The following is a 25,071-nucleotide window of genomic DNA, read 5'->3' on the forward strand; positions in this document are numbered from 1 at the left end:
AAGCTTTATCATATGAAAAGGGGAAGCTCTTTGGTTACCTGTGCTATATTAATCTCTCCATGTCAAAGTCAGAAATATAAACTCACTATAAAAGACTTCCTTTATGGTAGCAAAATATACAAAGACAGGGTGTAGACCAGGCCGAACAATATGGTGCAAGGCTCTCATTTGCTTTTGGAAAAAATAGAAGTGAATGATAATCAAGTTGGACATAACTAACTCTAAGTATAGGCTTTTCAAGGCTTCCAATGATCATATCCAACAAAATTATTCTCATTCTTGATACTAGGGGTGCCCAAAGTTCTCAAGTATTTCTGACAAAACAACACATCCTGCCCCTCCAATGATGAGTGAAAGAGTTACCCTTCCTCCTGGAACCAGTTGTGGCAGTTTCATAGATGGGGATGAATTTGAGTACCTTTCTGACCAGGACATTGCTGCAGGGAGAACTCCAAACAGTACCAATACTAACAAAAACATGAAACAGGGAACAGCCCAGCCATATCAGGTAAAATTAAAATTTATAATGCATAAATTAAAAAATTAGAACCCAAATTGAAAATTCCCTTTTATTGGCTTTTTATTATTATTATTTTATTATTTTTGCCTTAATTATTGGGATGGGTGGCCCCTGGACCATTTGAGTCAACTAAACATACAGAAGCAATTACTCAAAAACATAATATCATGGCTTTTTAAAAGGATTGCTATAGTTTAAAAGGGATAATAATCCTGTAGCTATTTTGCAAGGTGTAAGCCACAGCTCGTACAAGCATCTTCCTACTCAACATTATGTTAAATTAGTAGAAATTTATTATACTGGCCAACAAGAGAAACAATATAAAGCATAGAAGTACCTCCATATGTTCCAGCAAAATCCAAGGCTTTGAAAAATATTTCCGGGTCCAGCAAAGATAGTGCCAGTGGAGGAATCAAAGTCAAGAGATATGGTAGAGGCCGGCTCTCTCCCGTTGGGAGTTTCAGCACTGAACATTCACCAAATTAAAAACAGTAAGATCTTTAAGAAACCAAATATGGATCCTATATTCTATCTTTAACTCAAATAGATAGATAGATAGATAGAAACCAACACGGTCAGTGATAACTCTACCTCTAATGATTTTTTGATTAATGGCAAAGCCAAGAAGTGGCTTCTAATGCCAATGGTTTCATTGTCACTGAATACAGGTTCAGTGATGCATAGAGTGAGAGTTCGGAAGCCATATGCCAATAATACATTGCTATCTAGAAATGGACATGATCTTAGTTTAATCAAAAGGGACGTAAAGGGCACTTACAGTCTGCAAGAAAGTCAGCCAGACCCAAAACAAATCCAATATATGATGTAGCAATTGCAAGAAGTGAGAACACTTGAATAATAGGCTGCAGATTATATAAATGAAACCGGAAAAAAGAAAAGGAAAGGATATCATCACTTTGAATTGCACATCATTTTAAATTCTGACTTGAAAATTAAAAATGTTTCATGCTTTACTTACTCCAACAACTCCATTGGTAGATTGCAGTTGCTGTAATGGGTCCATGATATTACCTGAGCCCATGGCATTATTTGTAATGCTTCCCAGAATAACAGCATTCCAGACAAGAAATAAAACAAGCGGTATTGCTGTGCCTAGAACTATGGCAGTCCTGCAAAATAACAAGTTGATGTTAAACATACAATTTTTTTAACAGGCATTTCAAAATAGATAAAACAAACACTATCTAGAGCATAACTCATCAGACAGGAAAGAATTGAGATACAGTTAAATCTCATTTATAAATGACACCCTCTTCGAATTATGGCTAACTAATAAAAATCATGTGTTAAAAAGCAAATGAGGAAGTCGAGAAAAAAAGAAGAGACTCCAGTTAGTTCCTTACACGCTTCACATGTACATATATTGATGGGCATTCTAAATTTCAGATGCAGAATTTCAGATGCAGCCTGAGGGTACACATCTGGCTGTCGGATTTATCTGTTTTGCACAGATCTTCCACTTTTGGAGCTTACCCTTGTCAACTTGTGTCTACATGGGTATGGCAAGTTGAAGGGTCTGGGTTACACTTTCCCTGCAAATCAAGACCTATGACCTTTTACTACTGCACTATTACTATGGCAGTGCTCAAGACAATAAAGAAAAGTACCTAAGATCTTGTCCCTTTGAAGCAAACAATGTATCAGACAAGTGGGTAAAATATTACAAGATCAGCAAAAAGCTAGTTTGAGGGCAGCATACATTTAAGCTTACTTAGAGCATTACTGTCAAATTTGAAGTTTTCAAGACAGGAATATTTGGGCTCTTCCTTTCCTTGTGTTGACCCTATAGCCAGTCAAGTGGGCTATATATGCATGAGATTCCTTTGCGGGTTTATGTGTTAGGGTGGGACAATTTTTGTGGATTTAATCCTAAATCCAAGTAATACTAGCCCCCAACTTGACCTGGTCCTCAAACATACTTACTCACCAAGCACACACAGAAAGGCTTGCATTGACATATCTGAAGCAGATAATGAAGACATTTGAGAACTGATGGATAGCATTTGATGTGTAATGCATATTCTCTTTGTGTGATGTTTAAAAATAGGGAGAGATGCCAAGGGATCTTAGTCTGATGCTGGTCTCTTTCTATATACCAATGTGTTTTAGCTTCCAGCCAACATTTTAGCCCAATAGTCCTAACCTTTTTCTTACTTGAGAAAAATTATTTTTGTTCCCTACACGGCTACACCAGCCTAAAAGATGGTATTTTCTATTTAAAGGATGTTGCAAGATATTTGGAATTAGATCTTTATTTTACATCACCCATCATTTTTGATGAGGATAAAAACACTGGCAAGGGTGACGGCACGTGCCTGACAAGGGTGACGGCACGTACCTGACAAAGGCGACGGTGCAGACCTGGTAAGTGAAGATGCCGACTTAACAAGGATGACGAGATGGTCTTGCCGTCAGCATACCTTCTAGGCTGACGGTGATGTAAGGCAGAAGAACTCCACATAGGGCCGAACTTCCTGAAGCTTACGGAGTGAGCATAGACTGACGGGATAACATAAACTGACGGTGTCAGTCTATGAAGTTTCCATCTTGCACGTATAAGTAAATAACTTGCTCCCCACGTTTCATGGAACCTAAAGACTCCTATATGGAAAGAATCCCGTAAAATACGCCCAAGGAGACTCCTACAAGGAAAAGACTTCTACTCCAAGGAAAAGAGGGTCAGCCCTCTCTACTATAAAAACCCAAGCACCCTCACAAACCGAGGTACGCGTAATTTACCCTCTCTAGCACTCTAGAGCAGTGAGAATAATTCTAATTTGACCTTCGGAGGGTACTTGGCCGGTACCACACCGGTACTCCCCGCTAGGTTATTCTTTTTCATTGTGCAGGTGCCATTAGTAATCGTACGAGGAACGTGTGACTCATTGGTGGTATTGTTTTCGGTATCATCAGTTGGCGCCGTCTGTGGGAAACGCTTTAGCACGTTCTCGCTTTCAAGACAAGAGAGTTACATGGTACTCACTCGCTCAATGGCGACCAACAACGACATTCAAGAAGAAGAAGCTCCTACAACCGCGCTTGAAAGACAGGTGAGGACGCTCGCCGCCGCCGTGGAGCGCCTCACAAAGCAAAATCACGACCTAGAAGAGCAACTGAGACAAAAGAATGCAGCTCCCAACAACCAAGGAGCAGAGCAAGAAGGAACCAGCGCTGACAGGAGAAACCAGGAAGGACCCCAGGCCAGCAACGCCCCGAGCAAACCTGAACGACAGAACACGAGCATCCCCTCCCTCGCGGAAACCACTCCGCCCCTCGTTCTCGCGGAGATGCAAGCCATGAAGGAACAAATGGAGGTTATGATGAATGCTCTCAAGGGACGGGTATCAAGCGACCTTGACGACCTCGTCAACAGAACGGACTCGCCGTTCACCACTACCGTCAACTCCTACCCGTTGCCAAGTAAGTTCCGCATGCCGCAGATAGACAGTTATGACGGGGTCAAGGACCCACTGGACCACCTGGAGACCTTCAAAACCCTAATGCACCTTCAAGGAGTAGCGGACGCCATCATGTGTAGGGCCTTCCCTACAACGCTAAAGGGCGCGGCAAGAATTTGGTTCAGTCGACTGACCCCAAACTCCATCAGCACCTTCAAGGAACTCAGCGCTCAGTTTACCGCACACTTTATTGGAGGCCATCGGTACAAGAAGTCTACGGCTTGCTTGATGAGTATGAAGCAGCGAGAAGACGAAACTCTAAGAGCCTACATCTCCCGTTTCAATAAAGAGGCGCTCTCAATCGACGAAGCGGACGACAAGATACTTGTCGCGGCATTTACAAATGGTTTAAAGAAGGGCAAGTTTTTGTTTTCCATATACAAAAACGACCCAAAAACCATGTCAGAAGTACTTTATCGTGCCACAAAGTATATGAACGCTGAAGATGCACTCTTAGCTCGAGAAGAGAGGCCTAGAAAAAGAGAACGGCAGGAAGACGGTCGGCAGGACCAAAGCCGAAAGAAGGCAAGAACCGCGGACCGAAGGGACGAAAGACGCCCTAAGCCCCCGGGGGGAAGGTTCACAAGCTTCACTCCGCTAACAGCCCCGATAGATCAAGTCCTTATGCAGATCAAGGACGAGGAACCGCTGACGTTCCCAGGGAAGCTGAAGAGTGACCCCAACAAACGTTCACGAGATAAGTACTGCCGATTCCACCGCGACCACGGCCACGACACAGCAGATTGCTATGACCTCAAGCAGCAGATTGAAGCCCTTATTAGACAAGGAAAGCTGCAGAGATTCGTTAGCAAGGAGAGGGCGGATCCCCCCGCACAAGACCAGCACCCCCGACGGGACAATGAGCGACCAAGGCCCCCAATTGGGGATATAAGGATGATCGTAGGAGGGATAACCGCTGCCGGGTCATCCAAGAAGGCCCGTAAGACCTATCTCCGGCTGATACAGAATGTTCAACTGACGGGAGCCGTGCCGAAGATAGCAAGAAGAGAAGGTCCCGTGATCGGATTCTCAGAAGAAGACGCACGACGCCTTCACCATCCACATGACGACGCACTCGTCGTCAGCTTGCGTGTAGGAGATTACAATATGCACCGGGTGCTCGTCGACAACGGCAGTTCAGCAGATATCTTATACTACACCGCGTTCCAGCAGATGAGGATCGACAGGGGGCGGCTGATCCCAACAAATGCCCCGCTTGTCGGCTTCGGCGGGAGCCGAGTATTCCCACTGGGCGCAGTCACCTTATCCGTAGTTGTGGGTGATTACCCCCAACAGATAGCCAGGGACGTGACATTCTTGGTTGTTGATTGCTCCTCAGCCTACAACGCTATCCTCGGGCGACCCACGCTCAACTCATGGAAGGCGATAACCTCCACCTACCACCTGATGATTAAGTTCCCAACTGACTACGGAGTAGGGGAGTTGCGCGGGAATCAGATGGCCGCGCGCGAATGTTACATAGCCATGGTGGAGATGGAGGATCAGGTTCAGACTTTAAGTATAGAAGAGCACCGGACGGTAACGGAGCCGGTTGAGAAGCTGGAAGAAATACCCCTTGACAGTTCCGATCCTGGCCGAACGACCAGAATTGGAACACTCGCTAACACCACGACCCGTCAAGAGCTCATAACATTCCTTAGGCAAAATCAAGACGTATTCGCATGGGGTCATGAAGATATGCCAGGAATAGATCCTTCAATCATGGTGCATAAGCTGAATGTGTCGCCCGCCTTTTTACCCGTCAGACAAAAAAAGAGGGTGTTTGCCCCGGAGCGGGACCGAGCCATAGCAGAAGAAGTCAGAAAGCTACGGGATGCAAACTTCATCAGGGAAGTGTACTATCCCGACTGGTTAGCAAATGTAGTGATGGTGAAGAAAGCGAGCGGAAAATGGCGAATGTGTGTGGACTTCACCGACCTTAACAAGGCCTGCCCCAAGGACAGCTACCCCCTTCCCAGGGTCGATGTCCTAGTAGACTCTACGGCCCGACATCAGTTGCTGAGCTTCATGGACGCTTTCTCAGGATACAACCAAATCCGGATGCACGAGGCCGACCAGGAGAAAACGTCGTTCGTGACCAGCCAAGGCCTATTCTGCTACAAGGTCATGCCCTTCGACCTGAAGAACGCGGGCGCAACATACCAAAGGCTCATGAACAAAATGTTCGCGCAACAAATTGGGAGGAATGTCCAGGTCTACGTAGACGACATGCTAGTCAAAAGCCGAAGGGAGGAAGATCATCTAGGAGATCTCAAAGAAACATTCGACACCCTTCGCTCTTACAACATGAAACTCAATCCGGGGAAATGTGCCTTTGGAGTGACGGCAGGGAAATTCTTGGGATTCATGGTGTCTCAAAGAGGGATCGAGGCAAACCCGGACAAGATCCGGGCCATTATGGATATGGCACCACCAAGAAATGTGAAGGAGGTGCAAAGCCTCAATGGAAAGATAGCGGCACTGAATAGGTTCGTGTCAAGGGCGACGGACAAGTGCTTGCCCTTCTTCCGAACATACTTCCAAGCTCATACTATAAACGTCCTAACGGACAAGCCCTTACGACGGGCGATGAGCAGCCCTGAGACGGCGGGACGATTAGCACTCTGGGCCATAGAACTAAGCGAATTCGACATTCAATATCGCCCGCGGACCGCCATCAAGGGACAGATCGTCGCCAACTTTATAGCTGAGTTCACCCATGGGGAAGATGAGGGGGCAGCAGAGTCCCCTCAATGGAGCATATATACGGACGGATCGTCCAACAGACAAGCCGCAGGGGCCGGCATCGTGCTGCTATCGCCCGAGGGAGACACCATCGAATGTATGGTCCGTTTCGACTTCCCTGCCACCAACAATGAATCAGAGTATGAGGCTCTGATAGCAGGACTTGACCTTGCCAAAGCAGCAGGAGCCGCCAGGGTAGTCATCTACTGCGACTCACAGGTCATCACTAACCAAATAAACGGAGACTACGATTGCAAGGGCGAAAAGATGAAAAGGTACCTTGACGAAGTAAAGACAAGGGTGGGAGACCTAGAAGCCAAAGTCGTCCAGATTCCCAGAGAAGAGAACCAGAGAGCCGACCGTCTCGCGAAGGCCGCTTCAGCCGAACAAATGGTCATCCCTGGTAATGTACTCTCTTTTGTACAGCTTTCCCCGCTAATAGATCTCAGCAACATGCAGGAAATATGTTCCGACAGCAGCTGGGCAGCACCGTTAGTTTCGTACTTAAAAGACGGGGTCTTACCAGACGAAAAGGACGCCGCAAGGAAACTTAAAGTCCAGGCGGCAAGGTTCGTCCTGATAAAAGACGTCCTATACAAGAGAGGTTTCTCCCGACCGTATCTGAGGTGCTTGGGCGCGGAAGAAGCAGACTACATCATGAGAGAAGTACATGAAGGAATCTGCGGAAACCACTCAGGGTCCAGATCATTGGTACACAAGCTTGTACGAGCAGGGTATTATTGGCCCACCATGCAGAAGGACGCCGAAGCCTATGTCAGGACCTGCGACAAATGCCAACGGTTCAGCAATATCATCAGACAACCGACCGAAGAGCTGACCCCAATGACAGCCCCATGGCCATTCGCACAATGGGGATTAGACATTATGGGACCATTCCCTACAGCTATACGGCAGCTGAAATTCCTGGTTGTAGGCATCGACTATTTCACGAAATGGGTGGAAGCTGAAGCTTTAGCCACGATTACGGAGAAAAACGTTCGGAGCTTCGTCTGGAGATGCATCGTATGCAGGTTTGGCATTCCTAGAGTCGTTGTCTCGGATAACGGGAGACAGTTCGACAACGACCATTTCCGGGATTTTTGTTCACAGTTGGGAATAAAAAACCACTACTCCTCCCCCGCCCACCCTCAAGCTAATGGACAGGTCGAAGTCACAAACCGATCCTTGCTCAAGATCATCAAGACTCGGCTCGAGGGGGCAAAGGGTATATGGCCCGAAGAATTGCCAAGTGTACTATGGGCATACAGGACGACGGCAAGAACACCCACAGGAGAGACACCGTTTCGCCTGACGTACGGAAGCGAAGCAGTCATCCCGGCCGAAGTTGGACTCGCAAGCTACAGGGTACACAACCACGATGAGGGCAGAAACGATGAGGCTATACGACTGCAGCTTGACCTAGTGGACGAGATCAGGGCAGCAGCAGAACAGAGGCTCGCTAGGTACCAGGATCGCATGGCCAAATGCTACAACTCTCGGGTCCGACACAGAGACTTCCAAGTCGGAGACCTTGTTCTTAGAAAGGTCATGGGCGCCGCTAGGGACCCTACCCAAGGGAAACTCGGCCCCAATTGGGAAGGTCCTTACCGAGTTTTGTCGTGACAGAGAAAAGGTACTTACCACCTTGAAACATTGGAGGGACAGAAACTACCACATCCATGGAACACCGAGCACCTACGGAAGTACTACCAATAGGAGCAGCAGCATGAAGACCAACCCCTTTTATATTTTTTCAGCAAATTATAGTTTAACTCCTCAGATTTATCGTTTATTTTAGTTTTTTCGCAACAACTTTTTTAGCCCAAGGGGCAGGATTTGGTTTTAATTACTTTTATGCATGGCAATAAGAGGAGTTTTATTCAGAAATTGCTGAAGTGTATTTTCCTTCCGACGGTCCACTAAGTTTGCAGCCCAAAAAACGACTAAGTCCATTACACACGGACTAAAGAAAAAGCCGACGGTCCAATAAGATGGAGTAGCCATCACAGGGCCCAGGCCTTAATAGTTGACGGACTAATGAAAGATGTCAAGGCATCAAGGCTAAAAAAGCCAAGAAAACAGTGGTCCGAAAAGGCTAAAAAGCCGACGGATCGACAAAGATGTCAAAAGATATCAACACCTAAAAAGCCGACGAACTAATGAAAGATGTCAAGGCATCAAGGCTAAAAAAGCCAAGAAAACAGTGGTCCGAAAAGGCTAAAAAGCCGACGGATCGAAAAAGATGTCAAGAGACATCAACACCTAAAAAGCCGACGGATCGAAAAAGATGTCAAAAGACATCAACACCTAAAAAGCTGACGGGCTAAAACGATGTCAAATGATATCAGGGCCAAAGCCAAGAAGGTGACGGCCCAAAAAAAAACTAACAGCCTAAGGGCTGACGGTCCAATAAGGTGGAATAACCATCTTAGAGGCAAGGTCCTCAAAACTGACGGACCAACAAAGATGTCAAAAGACAACTTGTAAACCAACGGTCGTACAGCTAACGGGATATTCAAACAGTTTAAAAAGCCGACGTATTAAAAACGGACGGGAATTTCCAACGTTTGTCTGAGAGAGATAAAAGCGACGGAAATGAAATACGTGCAACTATGCATAAACGTCAAAGGCACTTAAACATTACAATTGTTTAAAACTACAATTGTTTAAAACTGTTTAAAACTAAAACTGTCTAAAAATTACAACTGTTTTCCAGAAGAGATGAAAAAAAGAAAAAAGAAGCAAACTACAAAGCCATAATTAGGCAGCAGGAACGTCAGCAGGATTGCCGTCAGCAAGACGGTCTTCAACGTCCACTATAACAGCAGGAGAATCGGAAGCTGTAGGATTAGCGGCAGGCTGAGCCAGGACGACGCTGCCGTCATGTTCCGGTGTGGGTTCGGGCTGAAGAGAGACGTCGTCTCCATCGTCCATTGTAATCCTAGACAAGTCCAGATCCGGGAAGGCCGACGCAACCTGACGAAGGCAATCATCAAACCCAGTGCCATAATACTGACCACATGAGTCGATGAAAGCCTGCGACGTTTTGAAGTCCCTGATCGCGTCAGCCCCCGCCGTCTGTAGCCTCTCCTCCAGAGCCGTCACCTCTCCTTGGAGCTTGACGTTCTCGCCATTGGCCGCCGTCAGTTTAGTATTAACATCCTGCAGCTCCTGGTTCAGGATACGGACGGCTTCCTTATACTGAGCCTGCTGATTCAGCAAGTTCTTGTTATGGCTGCGGACTCGACTAACGACCCCCTCCTTCGCCACGCAACGGTCACGGAGGGCTTTGACACGAACCAAGGCCTGAAAGAGCATATCCGTCAGATAAAAAGTACGCCAAAACAAGATACGGCATGTTCAACCCAAAAAATGTGAGAAACTTACCCTGGAGAGATCAAAGAGGGCCGACGCCCCTAAATCCTCCGTCCCTACTTGATCACAGGGCTCCATGTCCGTTGGTTTTATCAGGGACTCAACCTCCCCGACGGCATATTCTTTGTGGGTTAGGAGACGGCACGGACCCTCAGTGACGGGACCAGCGGAAGTCATCACCCCCTTTCCCGCACCATGGCCAGACGTCGGAGGGGACTTTTCCTTCAATGGTTCGACTGACGGAGTAACGGCAGGCTTTTTTGAGGGTCGGCCGTCACTCCCGTCAGGTTTCCTCTTCGCCACTTTGGCGACGGCCGTGGGGGTTGACGAGGCTTCCCCCCCTGCTTCCTTGGCCTTCCTCTCCTCCTTCTGACGAGCTGCGGCAGCCCGTATCCTTTGCTTCGCAGAATCCATCTCTACAACACAAAGAAAACACTTTAGGAAAAGTGACGGAAATAATGAAACTGACGGAAAAATAAAAGTCTACTTACGACGTCGCGCAAACTCCTCCAACCTGCGAGCTTCCGCTGACGGAGTTGGGCCCCCACAGTATAGATGGAGGGTGTCAAGGGTAATCAAATCCCTGCACTTACGGTCCTCCAAAGGAATTTCTAGAACCCGATGGATGAACTCCTCCTGCTCGTCAGTTATATGCGGACGGGTATAAGCTGAAAAAAAAAAATAATAATAATAATAACAAGTGTTAGCACCGTCACTTCAAAAAACGCACGAGCCTCGTGGGTGACGGGATTAACCTGAATCCTTGACAAAGGCCCAGGTATTGTCAAAGTAACCACTGGGCATCGTCACCCACTCCTCTTGACGGCACACCCAGTCTGTCCCTTCAACGAAAAAATACCTACTCTTCCAGTTCCTATTTGAGTCAGGCATATCTGACACTAACCGTAGCCCTTTCTCTCGGGCATTAAAATGATAAGTCCCCTTAGACGAGGCAATGTGATGAGGCCTATAACAATAAAAAAATTCTCCAAGTGTAAGCTGACGGTGCCCTCCACTAAAGCTGCCCCACAGGATTTCAGCTCCTATAAAGGTCCTCCAGGCGTTTGGGGCAATCTGGGTGACGGATATTCCTAGGAAATCAGCTAGCTGACGGTGCAGAGCCGTCAACGGTAACCTCAGGCCCGCAGCAAACATGGCGTCATACATACCGACGTCAGCTGTCCGCCCGGAGTAACACCTCTCACCCTCTCTAGGGAGACGGATGGGAATGTGGTCTGGGATCTGATAGCGAACCCGTAACTCCCTAAAGACCTTACCACTCATCCCGGGCAAAAATTTGTTGACGGCCCAATCCTCAGGAAGAATGAAGGGACGGTTATCTCCGGAACCCTCCGAACTCCCTTCACTGGATCTCTCAGCCCCGTCACTATCATCCCCGTCAACATTTATGCCATCCCCGTCAACATTTATGCCATCCCCGTCAACATCCAATCCAACCCCATCATTTTCATCCCCTCTTCTCTCATCCCCCTCTCCCTCAGCAAAACTCTCTTCACTGTCAGGAGATTGGGCTGACGACTCTCTCTCTGACGGGAGGGAGAACTCTGACTCATTTCCAGAACCAAAGGCCTCGTCGTAGCCCGCTCCCTCGCGGACTGACGACTCGTCACAAGACGCGTCACTCGACATCTGACTACCTACAAGTGACGGGTTCAAACTAAGTACCTAGGATGACGGCCTCACTTATGAGCCAGAAAATAAAAAGAAAAAGAAGGAGAGAGGATGAAAACTCACCGGTATGGAAGCCTTCTGGATGGCTCTAGAGACAGCAACGGTAAAGTGACGGTGGTGAAGCTGACGAAAGATGAGCGACGGTCTGTCTCTCCACAAATTCAGCAGGGTTGAAATAGTGAAAAATGACTGAAAACGCTGTTTATATACATGGAAAAAATGGCGCGGAAGACGAAGCGACATCTCGTCAGGAGTGAGGCCAATGGGAACGAGCCACCTGTCCAGGGCATTAAATGCTCAGATCTACGCGATGTTTCTGCCTCTTTTGAAAACAAACTCCATAACCCGTCAGTGCAGAGGGTGACGGAGATATGGAGTAGGGGGCAAATGATGAGGATAAAAACACTGGCAAGGGTGACGGCACGTGCCTGACAAGGGTGACGGCACGTACCTGACAAAGGCGACGGTGCAGACCTGGTAAGTGAAGATGCCGACTTAACAAGGATGACGAGATGGTCTTGCCGTCAGCATACCTTCTAGGCTGACGGTGATGTAAGGCAGAAGAACTCCACATAGGGCCGAACTTCCTGAAGCTTACGGAGTGAGCATAGACTGACGGGATAACATAAACTGACGGTGTCAGTCTATGAAGTTTCCATCTTGCACGTATAAGTAAATAACTTGCTCCCCACGTTTCATGGAACCTAAAGACTCCTATATGGAAAGAATCCCGTAAAATACGCCCAAGGAGACTCCTACAAGGAAAAGACTTCTACTCCAAGGAAAAGAGGGTCAGCCCTCTCTACTATAAAAACCCAAGCACCCTCACAAACCGAGGTACGCGTAATTTACCCTCTCTAGCACTCTAGAGCAGTGAGAATAATTCTAATTTGACCTTCGGAGGGTACTTGGCCGGTACCACACCGGTACTCCCCGCTAGGTTATTCTTTTTCATTGTGCAGGTGCCATTAGTAATCGTACGAGGAACGTGTGACTCATTGGTGGTATTGTTTTCGGTATCATCAATTTTGAATAATTGTTAAATAAAAAAAATAAATTAAAAAAAAAAGGAAGAAAAAAGAGACAAGCTATAGCATTTGCGCATAAAATAAATGTTTCATTCTTCTTAGGAAATGCTGGTCCAGAAATCTACATTTTGAAGTTAAAACTTGACACAAATACCCACTAACATATGGATATCTACATTTGCAGGTTTCTGTTTAGCTTGCAGGTTTCTGTTTAGCATTCATGAACTGTTGATAAGACAAGCTTAGCCTCTTACTTGAGGATGCCAACAAGAACATTGTGTTTTGATACAAACAAAGTGACTTCCGAAAACCTAGACACAGGGACACAGGTATGCATGCATTTGTGAATTCATTATATTAGCCATATATTTATCCCTGCTTAGAGTGTTTCTTTGCATGCAGAAGATTCATGAACAGGAAAACAGTTATGCACACATTTCTTGACAAGAATGAATTAGACCCTCAAACTTCTGTCCACTAAAAAAATTGTCAGACAAAGGTTGAAATGAGGCCCGTCCTCAAGTGCTTCCATGTCCAATTATCTATAACTAAGTGCCGTACAAATCATAGTTTCAAGTTCATTTATGATAGGATTAGTAAAATTTGAAATTATTTCTTCTCTTCTCTGACATATCCTGATTTAAAACAAACCACTTAATATGCTGAAGTTTGTAAGCCTCTTCCCTGTTAGAGCATCTACCATGGTGGTGCTAAAAAGCTAAATTGCTTTATGATAAAGCTAAAATAAAATCACTGATATTGGGTATTTTGTAAAATGAAAAGATAAAATAGCTTTTGGTGGAGCCAAATAGCCAAAATTATAGCTCCACCAATGTGGATGCTCTTATACATGTATTATAACATTCATCATTTTAGAATGATGTCTGGCAGCTTATGCTCTATGATATTTCAATTTAGTACTGAATTTGAAAATAATCTAGACTTCCTAAGTTTAATAGAGAATTCTCCATCTCTTGAACTAAAAGAGAGATGTGGTGTAGATAATAATAATAAAAAGAATTCATTCTTCAATCCAAGAATAGTACAGAAAAGACATGGACATTGGGACTACAGTGATCCATTATTGTAATCAGTGGCATAGAAGAATATTGAAGAAAATGTACTAGTCATGAGAAATTCTTTTAAATTAAAATTGACGAGTAACCTTACTAAGTTTATAAGAATATTGAAGAAAATATACTAGTCATGAGAAATTGACACAAGACAACCAGAGCAAAACTGAAACAACAAAAAAATAAAAGGATATGACCTAGGAGTCAGCACCTAGGCCTTGCTAGGAGTCAGCATCAAGCGAGGAAACCACTAGGAGTCAACACCTAGGGTGGACCTAGAGTCAGCACCAGACTAAAGAAAAACCAAACGGCCATTGTTTTCATTCATCAAAATATCAACTATCTCTCAAGGAGTACAATAAGTTGCTTATAAAGGATTGCTAAACTCTAGCTCTAATTGGCTAAGAAACCCTAATTGTCTTATTACAAAAGTAACTTTGCTTCCCAAATTAAAATACTAATAGCCCAATAAACTACTAGGACCTAAAACATAAAAATACAATTGACTTGCAAATATAAATAATAATTTTCTTGCATCTCCCGCATCAGAAATTCTTTTAAATTAAAATTAATGAGTAACCTTACTAAGTTTATATGACAAAGTTGTCCTTTTTGTTAAGGTATACAATCTCACTTGTACGTTATTCGATGATTTACTAACGGTGATATCTCCATCATTGCTGTCTTACAATGATTTTTAATATAATTCCATGAAATATAATGATGAGGAGGATTTCTGAGCTAACATGTTAATATTTTAGATACATCATCAGAACAAACCAAATCTACAATTGTTCAAATTGGTACCAAGAAAATGTGTGCTGTATTGTCGTGTTACAATTATAATAAACTCTTTATTTAGAATGTATGACATCAGACTATGTTAAATTTAATATCAAGCAAAACGGTGATGATAAGATTTATCACCTTACTTTTGACAGGTTTCCTTCAAGATCCGCACAAATAACAGGTACTACATTCTGAAAAAAATAGATATGAAACGCCAAAACTGCTTCAGTGTTGAATTACTGTAGGTTGGGTGATGTTACCTGGTAAACAAATGAAAGTGCAATTATGGGTATGCTCATAGGAACCGCTTTAAAGTTGGCTTTCAGAAGTGCATCCCACTGCAGGTCTCCACTTGCAACAGCCTGACAAAAAAATTTATTTCCTGCTTAGTGAAATATGCACAAAAGTAAACTCACCACCAAAATACATCATTAATGTGTATCTATGCATAGAAACTATGATAGATACACAGAAGAACAAACAAGCAAACGGATGCGAGCAACTACGCAAAAGAGATTTTTTTATGTCCCTTATTCTAACTTTAATATTTTATTATTTTGTTTCTATTCCCCTTTTTCTGTAGAGAAAAAGAGGGGAGGGGGGGGGGGGGGCAGAGTGGGTTGGCTAATTTTGATAGCGATATGTACTACCTTAAGCTAATTCCTTACAACACAAGCCAAATTGATAGAAGTTTTAGTTTTCACTAATGCAATTACTAGAGTTTAAAATTGTAAAATTTAAAATAATCCTGCAAATTTTGCAATAACAATATAATTTCATCAGTCTTGCACCCATGCAGAAACCCCTATATTTTTGGTCCTGAAGTTCATGCATGCATATATGCTGATAGATAGATGAGAATGGACGTCTAAATCATCTTCAACATCCTCTAATTCACTGGATCAAGTCATTTTTATTTTTATTTTTTAAATTGATTTGCCCTTTTGGTTGTCCTATGGAATTTGAATGAGCCTATCATATTTCGTCAAGGATCTAATAAATAAATTCAAATGAAACTACTTAGGAAAAATTCCAAGTCATCAGAAGAGGGAATTATTCTAAGAATTCATAATATTGCCCTGTTTCAAATTCTTAATGAATAACTGTTAATCTTGAACTGCCCAAATTAAGATATAATTAGATAAAGCACGATTTTGGAATTGTCTTCTTTGTAAAAACTCCTACATCACAAAAAGGGTGCAGTATCCTATAAAAGCATATTATAAAGAGAGAATTACCACAAGAGCTGCAAAAGAAATGATGATTCCAGATACAAGAACTCCATTAATGGCACCAACAAAGCGCTGGCTACAATTGAAGATTTGCTAACAGTCAATTTCAAGCCCCAAAGATAAGAATGTTAAAAAGAGATTTAAATTTCCTTACAGGAGCTCTAGTTAATAGGTTCAATTTATTGGTAGTTTAATGATGAGGTTTTAAAATCTTAAAAGATACTATATCAGTCTACCATTGGAGTTACTGCTCTACATCACCAACTAAAGGAATGTTTCTGTTGGACTGAATGATTTATATACATAATAAAAATTTTAGCATGGATGAAAGGTAGTGTTGTGTATAGGAAAAGCGTTTAGGGAATTTTAATTTAGCCTAACACATATGCTTAGAAGTTATACTAATAAACTTAGTTCATTATTACACGTTTACCCTTTACCCTTAGTATGTAAACCTCCTCAGAAAAACCTGAAGCTGGGACATAAATATCATATAATCCTAGCTTGTACATAGTAAATCCATTCTAGTCTTGTACAAGGGTTTAGTAAACAAATCTGCAATTTGACTCCTGTAGAAACATATGGGTAGCAATAACTCTTCCACATTTTTTCAAACAAGATGACAATCCACTTCTATATTCTTAGGCCGCTCATGAAACGTTGGATTCGAAGCAATATGGATCACTTCCTAGCTGTCAAAATACATAGTCAAAGAGCCATATCAGCTCAACATGATGTATGAGCCATAGTGTTAGGAATCCCGTGGTTCCTAATGGGGATGGATAGGAATTGTATGGGAATTGATGGAAATTATAGGAAAATTGACTTAATTCGAGGTAGTCATCCTCCATAGAGAAAGAGAGAAATTAAGAGAAATAGAGATGCACTAATACACTAAGAAATTGATTTACTCTTCAATGATGGAAATGTGATTACAAGTAGGTATTTATAGAACCATAAAACTATTCTATTGGCCCACATGGCCTTATCCTAATGGTCCTATTATTCCCCATGTGCATTAATAATTCCAACGTGTTAAATGTGATTAACATGCTTGGAATTGTAACTAACTAACCAACTAATTAACTAAATGCAACATTACAACAATTATTATCTATATAGGGGTTCCTATCATTTCCCTCCCCTTCAAAACACCTTGTCCACAAGGTGTTGCTTGTAATGACACCTTCATGAGAGGAAATCGACCACTAACCCAATACGCCAAAGCATCTTGACTGCTGAATACATCAAATACTTCCAAGCATTTGATTATATTGACGGCAAAACTTCTTTCAACCTTTGCTCTTCGATCATTAGCCCAAGCATCACAAGAAGCAATTGCATCAATCATATCGAATCTTGTTGCACTCCAAATTGGTCCCAAAACAACTTGATCAAGGGAATGTGCCTTCCTTGATTTGTGTTGGACAGCCTCATTTCCATTACACTCCAAATCATAGTTGAATGGAATTATATACAAATCTTGATAGACATGATAGGCTACAGAACTTGATAGGCTTGATAGGTTTGGCTTTGGAGCAATAAAGAAAGTTGATGATCTCATATTACTTCCAAGAATTGATGATGGAACCCACACTTCGTGTTTTGGCATCACATTATTTGATGATCTCATATCAATTTTAGTTGTTGAAAATCAAGCATCAGATTTGATGGATACTTTGGAAGAGATAAAGAATTGCCCATTGCATAAATCTGACACGGCTTCAAGCTTTGTTTGCTCTGCATCAAGAAACTGCAAAGCCTTATGGTTCAAAAGCCCCACCTCATGCTCTTGGCTTAACGAGTGATCAATTTCAATTTCAATTGCACCTTCAATATCCGAGGCAGTTTTTGTTGATTCAATAACTGGAAACTTGTCGCTTGTACCTTCAAGAAGCTGCAACTCCTCTACCATCATGTTCTCAAGATCCTCTTGCAATCTTGAGAGCTTTTCTTTAATGGCATTTTTTAGATTCAGCCAATGCCTTGACCTTCTCTAAAATATCCTTGACATCTTCTGAAACTTTGTTCACCATTTGCTATATCTCTTTCCAATGTTTTCTTTGGTCACAATTGCTCATCTCAAGATCGACAGCTCTGATACCACTTGTTAGGAATCCAGTGGTTCCTAATGGGGATAAATAGGAATTGTAGGGGAACTAATGAAAATTGTAGGGAAATTGACTTAATTTGGGGTAGTCACCCTCCATAGAGAAAGAGAGAGATTAAGAGAGATAGAGATGCACTAATACACTAAGAAATTAATTTATTCTTCAATGATGGAAATGTGATTACAAGTAGGTATTTATAGAATCATAAAACTTTTATATTGGCCCATATGGCCTTATCATAATGGTCCTATTATTCCCTATGTGCATTGACAATTCCAACATGTGTTAAATGTGATTAACATGCTTGGAATTGTAACTAACTAACTAACTAAATGCATTCTATACCCAAATGTGGCTTCCTAACACTTAGCATACGTCAAAAGCTTTTCATAAAGTGGCTGATGAGTTGAATCAAAGAGCCAATCTATTACCATGAAAGCTTAGGTAACTGGTTTTGGGGAGGTCAAAGATCACTATCTTGAAGATCCTTTTTTGAAAGGATTGTCCAGTCTTTACAATTTGGATAATGGGCTGTCTATCCAGTATTCATGTTAAATGGATTGATTTCAAAGGATTGAAGTTGTGTGTTCCTAAATGCTCTTTAAAAGAGAAGTTACTTGTGGAACAACATAATTTGGGTCATTTTGGTAGAGATAAGACCCTAGATCTACTCCAAAGTGACTACTTTTAGCCGTGAATGACCAGGGATGTGGAAAGGCATGTTCAAAGGTGCCATGTGTGTCAAAACGGGAAGGGAACAGCTACTAATGCTGGATTATATCTGCCTCTACTCATACCAACCAGGCCTTGGACATGCATCAATGTGGATTTTGTGCTTGGTCTTCCACCTACTCAAAGGAAGAATGACATAATCATGGTGGCAGTTGATCGTTTCTCCAAGATGGCTCATTTTGTTTCTTGTCAGAAGACCATGGATGCCTCAAAAATTGCAAATCTCTTCTTTAAAGAGATCTAAAAGTTGCATGGAATTCCTACTTTTGTTGTGTCCAATAGAGATGCCAAGTTCCTTACATACTCTTGGAGAACTTTATAGAGGAAAGTGGGACAATTGAATTCATCCCCAAACCAATGGTCAAACTGAAGTGATCAATAGAAGCCTTGGCAAGCTGCTGAGATGTTTAATTGGTGAGAATCCTAGAAGCTTGGAAAGTATTCTTCACTTGGCTGAGTTTGCCTATAACTCTTCTCTCAACCGAACTATCAATACCTCTCCTTTTGAGGAGGTATATGGTTCCAAGCCTACAAGTGTCACAGATTTGGCTCATTTGTTACTTCCTAAGAAGACAAACAACAAGGCTATAGACATGGCATATTTTATGAAGAGTGTTTTCGCCCAAGTGAAATCCAAGATTGAAGTGTCCAATGCATAGTACAAATCAGCAGCTGATGTTCATTGAAAGAAGCGTCTCTTCAAGGAAGGAGACCTCGTGTAGGTGGTTTTTACTTTTTAGTCAATAAAGACAATCTGCTAGATCTTAGAAAAGTAGGTCATTGCAAGGTCTTGAGCAGAGTCAATGACAATGCTTACCAACTACCAAGTGCAGCTTTCACTCCACTTCAACATTTCAAATATCTTCAATGTGAAGCACTTACTACCTTACTGTGCAGCTGAGGAAGATTTCTCTGACACTGTCCAAATTTGTGGACAAGTTTCTTCTATAGTGGGTAATTTCTAATATAGAAGTATGGACAATTCACAAATCTAAAACCTTCTGTCTTGCCAAGTTGTCTAATTGTTGTTGTTAATTATTAGCTGTTGTTAGCTGCATGCTGTCCATTAGTTGTTTGATAGATGGTCGTTAACTGTTAAGAGGCTATAACTTGGTTAAGCAACCAGGGTATGAGGGTTGCATAACCAAATTACTGGTTATATGAGTGTATAAATATACAAGTCCTAGCCATTTTGTAATCAGTTTTTATTTGTAATAAGAATTTTACTTCTAATACAGAACAGAGATCTGATTTTCTCTTTCTCTGGGCCTGCTACTTTTCTCTAAACTCAAATCTCACTCTTTCTTTGAAATCTAAAATTTAATTTGCGTCAGTTCAATAATAAACCAAGTCTGATTTGAATTAGTTCTTAGGTAAATATCTCAACTTACAAAAGAAATTGATAGACTAAGAGAATGGGAAGAAAGCAAAACTAACCTTCCGAAGTAGCATATGCATCCAAAAATCAATGAAAACAAAGTTGCACTTTCCCATCTGCAACCATAATGCTGCCATCAATACCTAAATAACATACAAAATTTACTTGAACAATAATACATAAAACTGTCACTCAGAGAACCACAGATTTGGAAAGCACAAAAACAAACACAACCTTTAGGAAAGCAGAAATATAGTTTATTCGTACAATGGAATGCCAAGAAAGTTTGTCAAAATATCTGAGGAACGAGCCACATAGGCCACAAGAAGGGCATAATGTATAAAGATGTAAGACCAACTGCAAGACAACAAGAATGACCATAAATTTTGATGAAATAATGCACATGAATTGATTCATCTTTAGAGAAATAAAAGGCCACAAGGAAAAAAAGAGCCACTTAAATTAAATAAACGCCTTAAGGAGAAAAGGGAGCTGCTTAAATAATATATATTTCTTGCTAATGTTGATTGACTTTGTCCATTCTCTGCTATTAACAATTAACTGAAGAAAATGAAATTTTAAAGACCATTAATTAAGATCGTTTCAGCATTTTAAGGACATAGTAACATGGCTCAAATAGGTTTGACATTAATTATAATGGCTTACGTACATTTTGCCACCTATAGTTTGGGGTAAGTTTCAATCCAATTTAGATCTTACATTTCTATTTTAAACAATGAAGTCCCTAAATATTAATATTTTCAACTGTGGCAATCACATTTAATCAAAGATCTAATGTTAATGAAATTGACAAAATCTGATGAATTGGCTCCCTGTAAAACCTTTTTATTGGAAATAGGTGACATGATATCAGTGAAACATCCATAAGTCTGCAATCACCGCAATATAATTCTTGGACTATTTTAGACTTGTGTCACTATTAAGAAGTGAATTTGTCTAAAACCATCTAAAAGACTACAGGTCTCATCTAGTGTACCACTGCATACTTGAGGTAGATCCTCTTCATCCAGAAACTTATGAAAAAAAAAAAAGGGAATCCATAACCATCAGGAGCTTGATGCTGTTGGTGGTGTCATAATATCATTATTTGTTAAGTTTCTCCAGATTTCCATGGATGTCCCATGCAGGTATACATTCCAACAGAAATTGTAAAATTTATAAATTATCTAAAAGTTGTTAAATGTTGACTAGTTTGCAGTTGCTAATTTATTATCCCGGAAATGCACCATTTTTTTTGGAAACTTGATCAGTATCTCAAAATTTTCTTGTCAACCTGAAGCCTATTTTGCATGATCAAGCTTTTGTGGAAAAGCAAAATCAATAGTATAATCGTAGCAAGATTTCATGAAGATAATAATATAAAGAACATGTAAAACTTTAAAAAATCACTGATACAAAGCTAGAATAAGAGTAACTGATCAACAAAATTACATGGCTTTTAAATTCCTGTCTTTTGTCTCAGTTTTTTGCACATTGGCTTACAAAAATTAGCCACACGCACATGCACACACTCACACATGAATTAAAATTTTAAAGGACGTATATAAGCCTACCAAGCAATTTGAACTCCTGCTGTCCCCAGAGTTCTCATGGCCATTGATACCTGAAATTGCTCACAGGGTGAATAAACTACATTGGCTTTTTAAATTGATACACTGATAATTTGTTCATGGCAATGGACAAACCAAAACTGCAATGTATGTATGTATTTGTGTGTGTGTGTATATATATATATATAATTAGAATTTCAAACCTACACCATCATATATTGAACACATAATATTTCATAAAGAGAAAATACAGTCAAAACTTTATTATTTATAAAAAAATTACGGTTAAAACTTCTGCCAGCTATCTGGAACTGGAATACAAGACAATAAAAAGAAGGGCAGGTGCACACTGCACACATTGCCAGAAGCCTATACTCCCCATTTAAAGAAAAAAAAATTATATATCAGGAGAAACCATTAGACAGCATTTGTTAAAAGCAACCCAACTCGCACTACAAAGATAGTACAGAAAGAAGTTGGAAAAATTACCAGTAATTTTTTCGGCAAGTCTAACCCCAACTATTAAGACTTTTTAGAGAAGACATATAACGCTTTATTCTCCTTCTAGTATTGCAACTTATTAGCACTATGACTTGCATAAATGAAACTCAATTGCAATGGCATTTTCAATCACACTATATGATATGGGTTTTCACTCCTGAATTAGTTGACTCATCACAAGGTGACAAATCAATCCTAAACATATAACCTTGCTTTCCATCTGACCACATAGTGTGACTGTTGCATGATGCAGAAGAAAGCAAACAAGCCCCAGACCATCTAACATTGACCAACAGCTCCAAAAACCAAAACTTGCATACGGAGTAGATGGTGACCTGAGTCAGCTATGCCGACCAGGCACAATCACATGTTCACCTATTCTTATACATGAAATACACATAACCTTCCTTTTTTTTATTTTTTGAAAATGACTTTTTTTTGTTACATGCCCAAATAAGTATACACCACAATTTTGTCAAAAATAATATTTTAGTCTTGTAATCATGTTGCACACATCATATTTGCAAATTAATCATTCACAACCATTCTGCAAGAAATGCTAGAAGGAAACAAAGAATATAAATGATAGGTTGATATTCCACACTGAATTAAGTTATACAAACTAAGAAATCCATGCAGTAAGACTACCAGAATTTCATGGGAGCTGTAAAATGAAAATTTTCCAATATCAAATTTAGTGAACTTAATGTGCTTAAATAGTAAGGAGATGAATTCTTTCACATTCAAAGGCATGAACTCCAATCCGTCTTTTGAACAAATAAACCATCACATGCAGTCTCAATACAGTATCCAGTTTTGAAAGTTACAACTCACGTAATGTGTATCACATAACACTATTTTTACACATAATCCATTCATAAGAACTTATCCTCATCAGATAGGAATAGAGATGCACAGGTTAGCTACAAGTCACTAAATTTATGTGTATGCATGCATCATTTTATTTTTTATTTTTTTCCCCATTTAGGAAGGGGAACATATAAATATAAAAGTATGGGAACTGATTGCAAGTTATGTTAAATAGAAATATAACTTACTAATGATACACCACCAGAACCCAGCTCACGCATAGTGTTGACATTTACTTCAGCAACGAGCAGCCCCGTCACAACCTGGAATGACTTAAATTTCTCACAAACTTCCCTATTTCATGCGTTCTAACACACACACACACAAATCCTAAGAGAATTACCATAAAAGCCCAACAAAGGATGCATGTAACTGCAGAGGCTAGAAATCCAGATTCTTGTGTCACAGCAGGGATTGCAAGGATTCCCGCACCCACCTAATATGTGTTAATTAATAGCATTGAAGATAATTATGGTCAAATTAAACCAATATGTTGTTTGAATTAGTAGAAATCAAGCTAAAACAATGATTAAAAAGTATAAGTGTTAAGAAAAAAATCATGAAAAGAATAATTAAATTAAAGAGAGAGTTTGATTTAAATTCTGTAGGCTTTATTTGAAAGCTTATTTCAAAGAACCAATCTACAGGCTATAATCTTTGAGAGCAATAAGTACATTTAGTCCTTAAAAGTTTATCTAGTTTTCTGATTTCATCCCTTCAGTTCAGAAGTAGCAAATTGTTGATCCAATTTTATTCTTACAAGTTACACCATACCAAATGTTGATGTGTCATATATCCTTAGGCTCGTTATACTCTGCCTATGAAAATCTAACCTAGTTTAAGTGCAATATATATATATATATATATAACTTTTGTGGTTAAAAAGGTGCTTACCGTGGTACCCGCAACCAGGAAAATTGCACTAGTTAGACTTCCTGGAAATACAAGGAAAAATAAATAAATAAAATAAAAATGAGTGAACTTAAACTCAACAAGCAAGAGAAAATGTGAGTGTAACAAAACAAAAGCAGAGAGGAATAATAATAATAACAATATAATAGTGGTGTGCATTGAAATTTTGTAACATTAATAGAAAAGAAACCAGCTTCTCTCTTCAATGTAGCTTGGTTGAGGTTGGAGAAGAGGCGCTCAAACTTAAATTCTTCATTCTCTTCTTGTTGGGTGGTGGACTCGGACTCGGTTTGCTTCTGCTTCAGGGAGAAGCATTTGTGATTGTGATGTGTTGTTCTTGACCTGCCAGTGCCAGTGCCAGACAATTGGAATTGAAGTTGAGAGGAATAATGATTATAGCGGTGTTGGTGAGTGTGCAGCTGCAACCATTGTTTTCTTGGCAGAAGAAAGTTTGGAAACTTGATACTACTAGCAGAAGCACAATACACTGCCATTTTACGTGTCTCTCACTCTGTCAGGACCTTTCTCTGGTTTTTAAGAAACTGAATAAACAGAACAACTATTCTCTGTTTGAGATTTGAGATAGAAGTATGGTTTCCTTGTTTCCACAAAGATAATGTGGACCACAATAATTAACAGTGATATATTAGTTGAAACAAAACAGTTGTGTTATGTAAGCGCACGAGTCATATGTCATTTATTAAATAAGCTTAAATTAGAAATAATAACAACTTACCACCTCTGATTTGTTGTGAAAGTATTGTGAAAATATTGTGGATATAATATTTCTCTGTTTATTATACATAACTAATTACACAGAGTTATACTACTTGTGAAGTCATGTTTAATTTCAGTTATAATTGTGAAATGGTGAAAACACAATTTCATAATTTTGTGTTTCATATACACACAATGTATAATATCACCGCACATTAGAGCAATCACATCAATACTTATATAACAGAAATATAATCACATTTTAGCCCAAAATTCACCTATATTAGGTCATGTAAAGTTGGGTAAAAATACATCATTGCTGCTTACTGCAACCAACACCCACAAT

The 25,071-nt window shown here is 40.8% G+C and overlaps 2 protein-coding genes across 2 annotated transcripts; both read right to left on the reverse strand.

Annotated features, from left to right (window-relative positions):
• Positions 1-13: 13 nt before the first annotated feature.
• On the reverse strand, positions 14-24,597 carry LOC126725404 (uncharacterized). The gene is made up of 14 exons (XM_050430120.1): positions 24,199-24,597; positions 23,991-24,031; positions 23,440-23,532; positions 23,285-23,359; positions 21,729-21,778; positions 20,422-20,511; positions 20,214-20,270; positions 15,940-16,009; positions 14,962-15,063; positions 14,840-14,892; positions 1,500-1,650; positions 1,299-1,383; positions 858-986; positions 14-467 (listed from the first exon to the last, which is right to left on the reverse strand). The coding sequence occupies exons 1-14, from the start codon at positions 24,500-24,502 to the stop codon at positions 286-288; spliced, it is 1,482 nt and encodes a 493-aa protein (XP_050286077.1). The 5' UTR covers positions 24,503-24,597; the 3' UTR covers positions 14-285.
• LOC126725413 (uncharacterized) lies at positions 9,318-10,600 on the reverse strand. The gene is made up of 2 exons (XM_050430131.1): positions 10,132-10,600; positions 9,318-10,050 (listed from the first exon to the last, which is right to left on the reverse strand). The coding sequence occupies exons 1-2, from the start codon at positions 10,531-10,533 to the stop codon at positions 9,505-9,507; spliced, it is 948 nt and encodes a 315-aa protein (XP_050286088.1). The 5' UTR covers positions 10,534-10,600; the 3' UTR covers positions 9,318-9,504.
• Positions 24,598-25,071: the final 474 nt, after the last annotated feature.

This window comes from Quercus robur, chromosome 1, assembly GCF_932294415.1.
Source record: "Quercus robur chromosome 1, dhQueRobu3.1, whole genome shotgun sequence".
NCBI classification, from domain to species: domain Eukaryota; kingdom Viridiplantae; phylum Streptophyta; class Magnoliopsida; order Fagales; family Fagaceae; genus Quercus; species Quercus robur.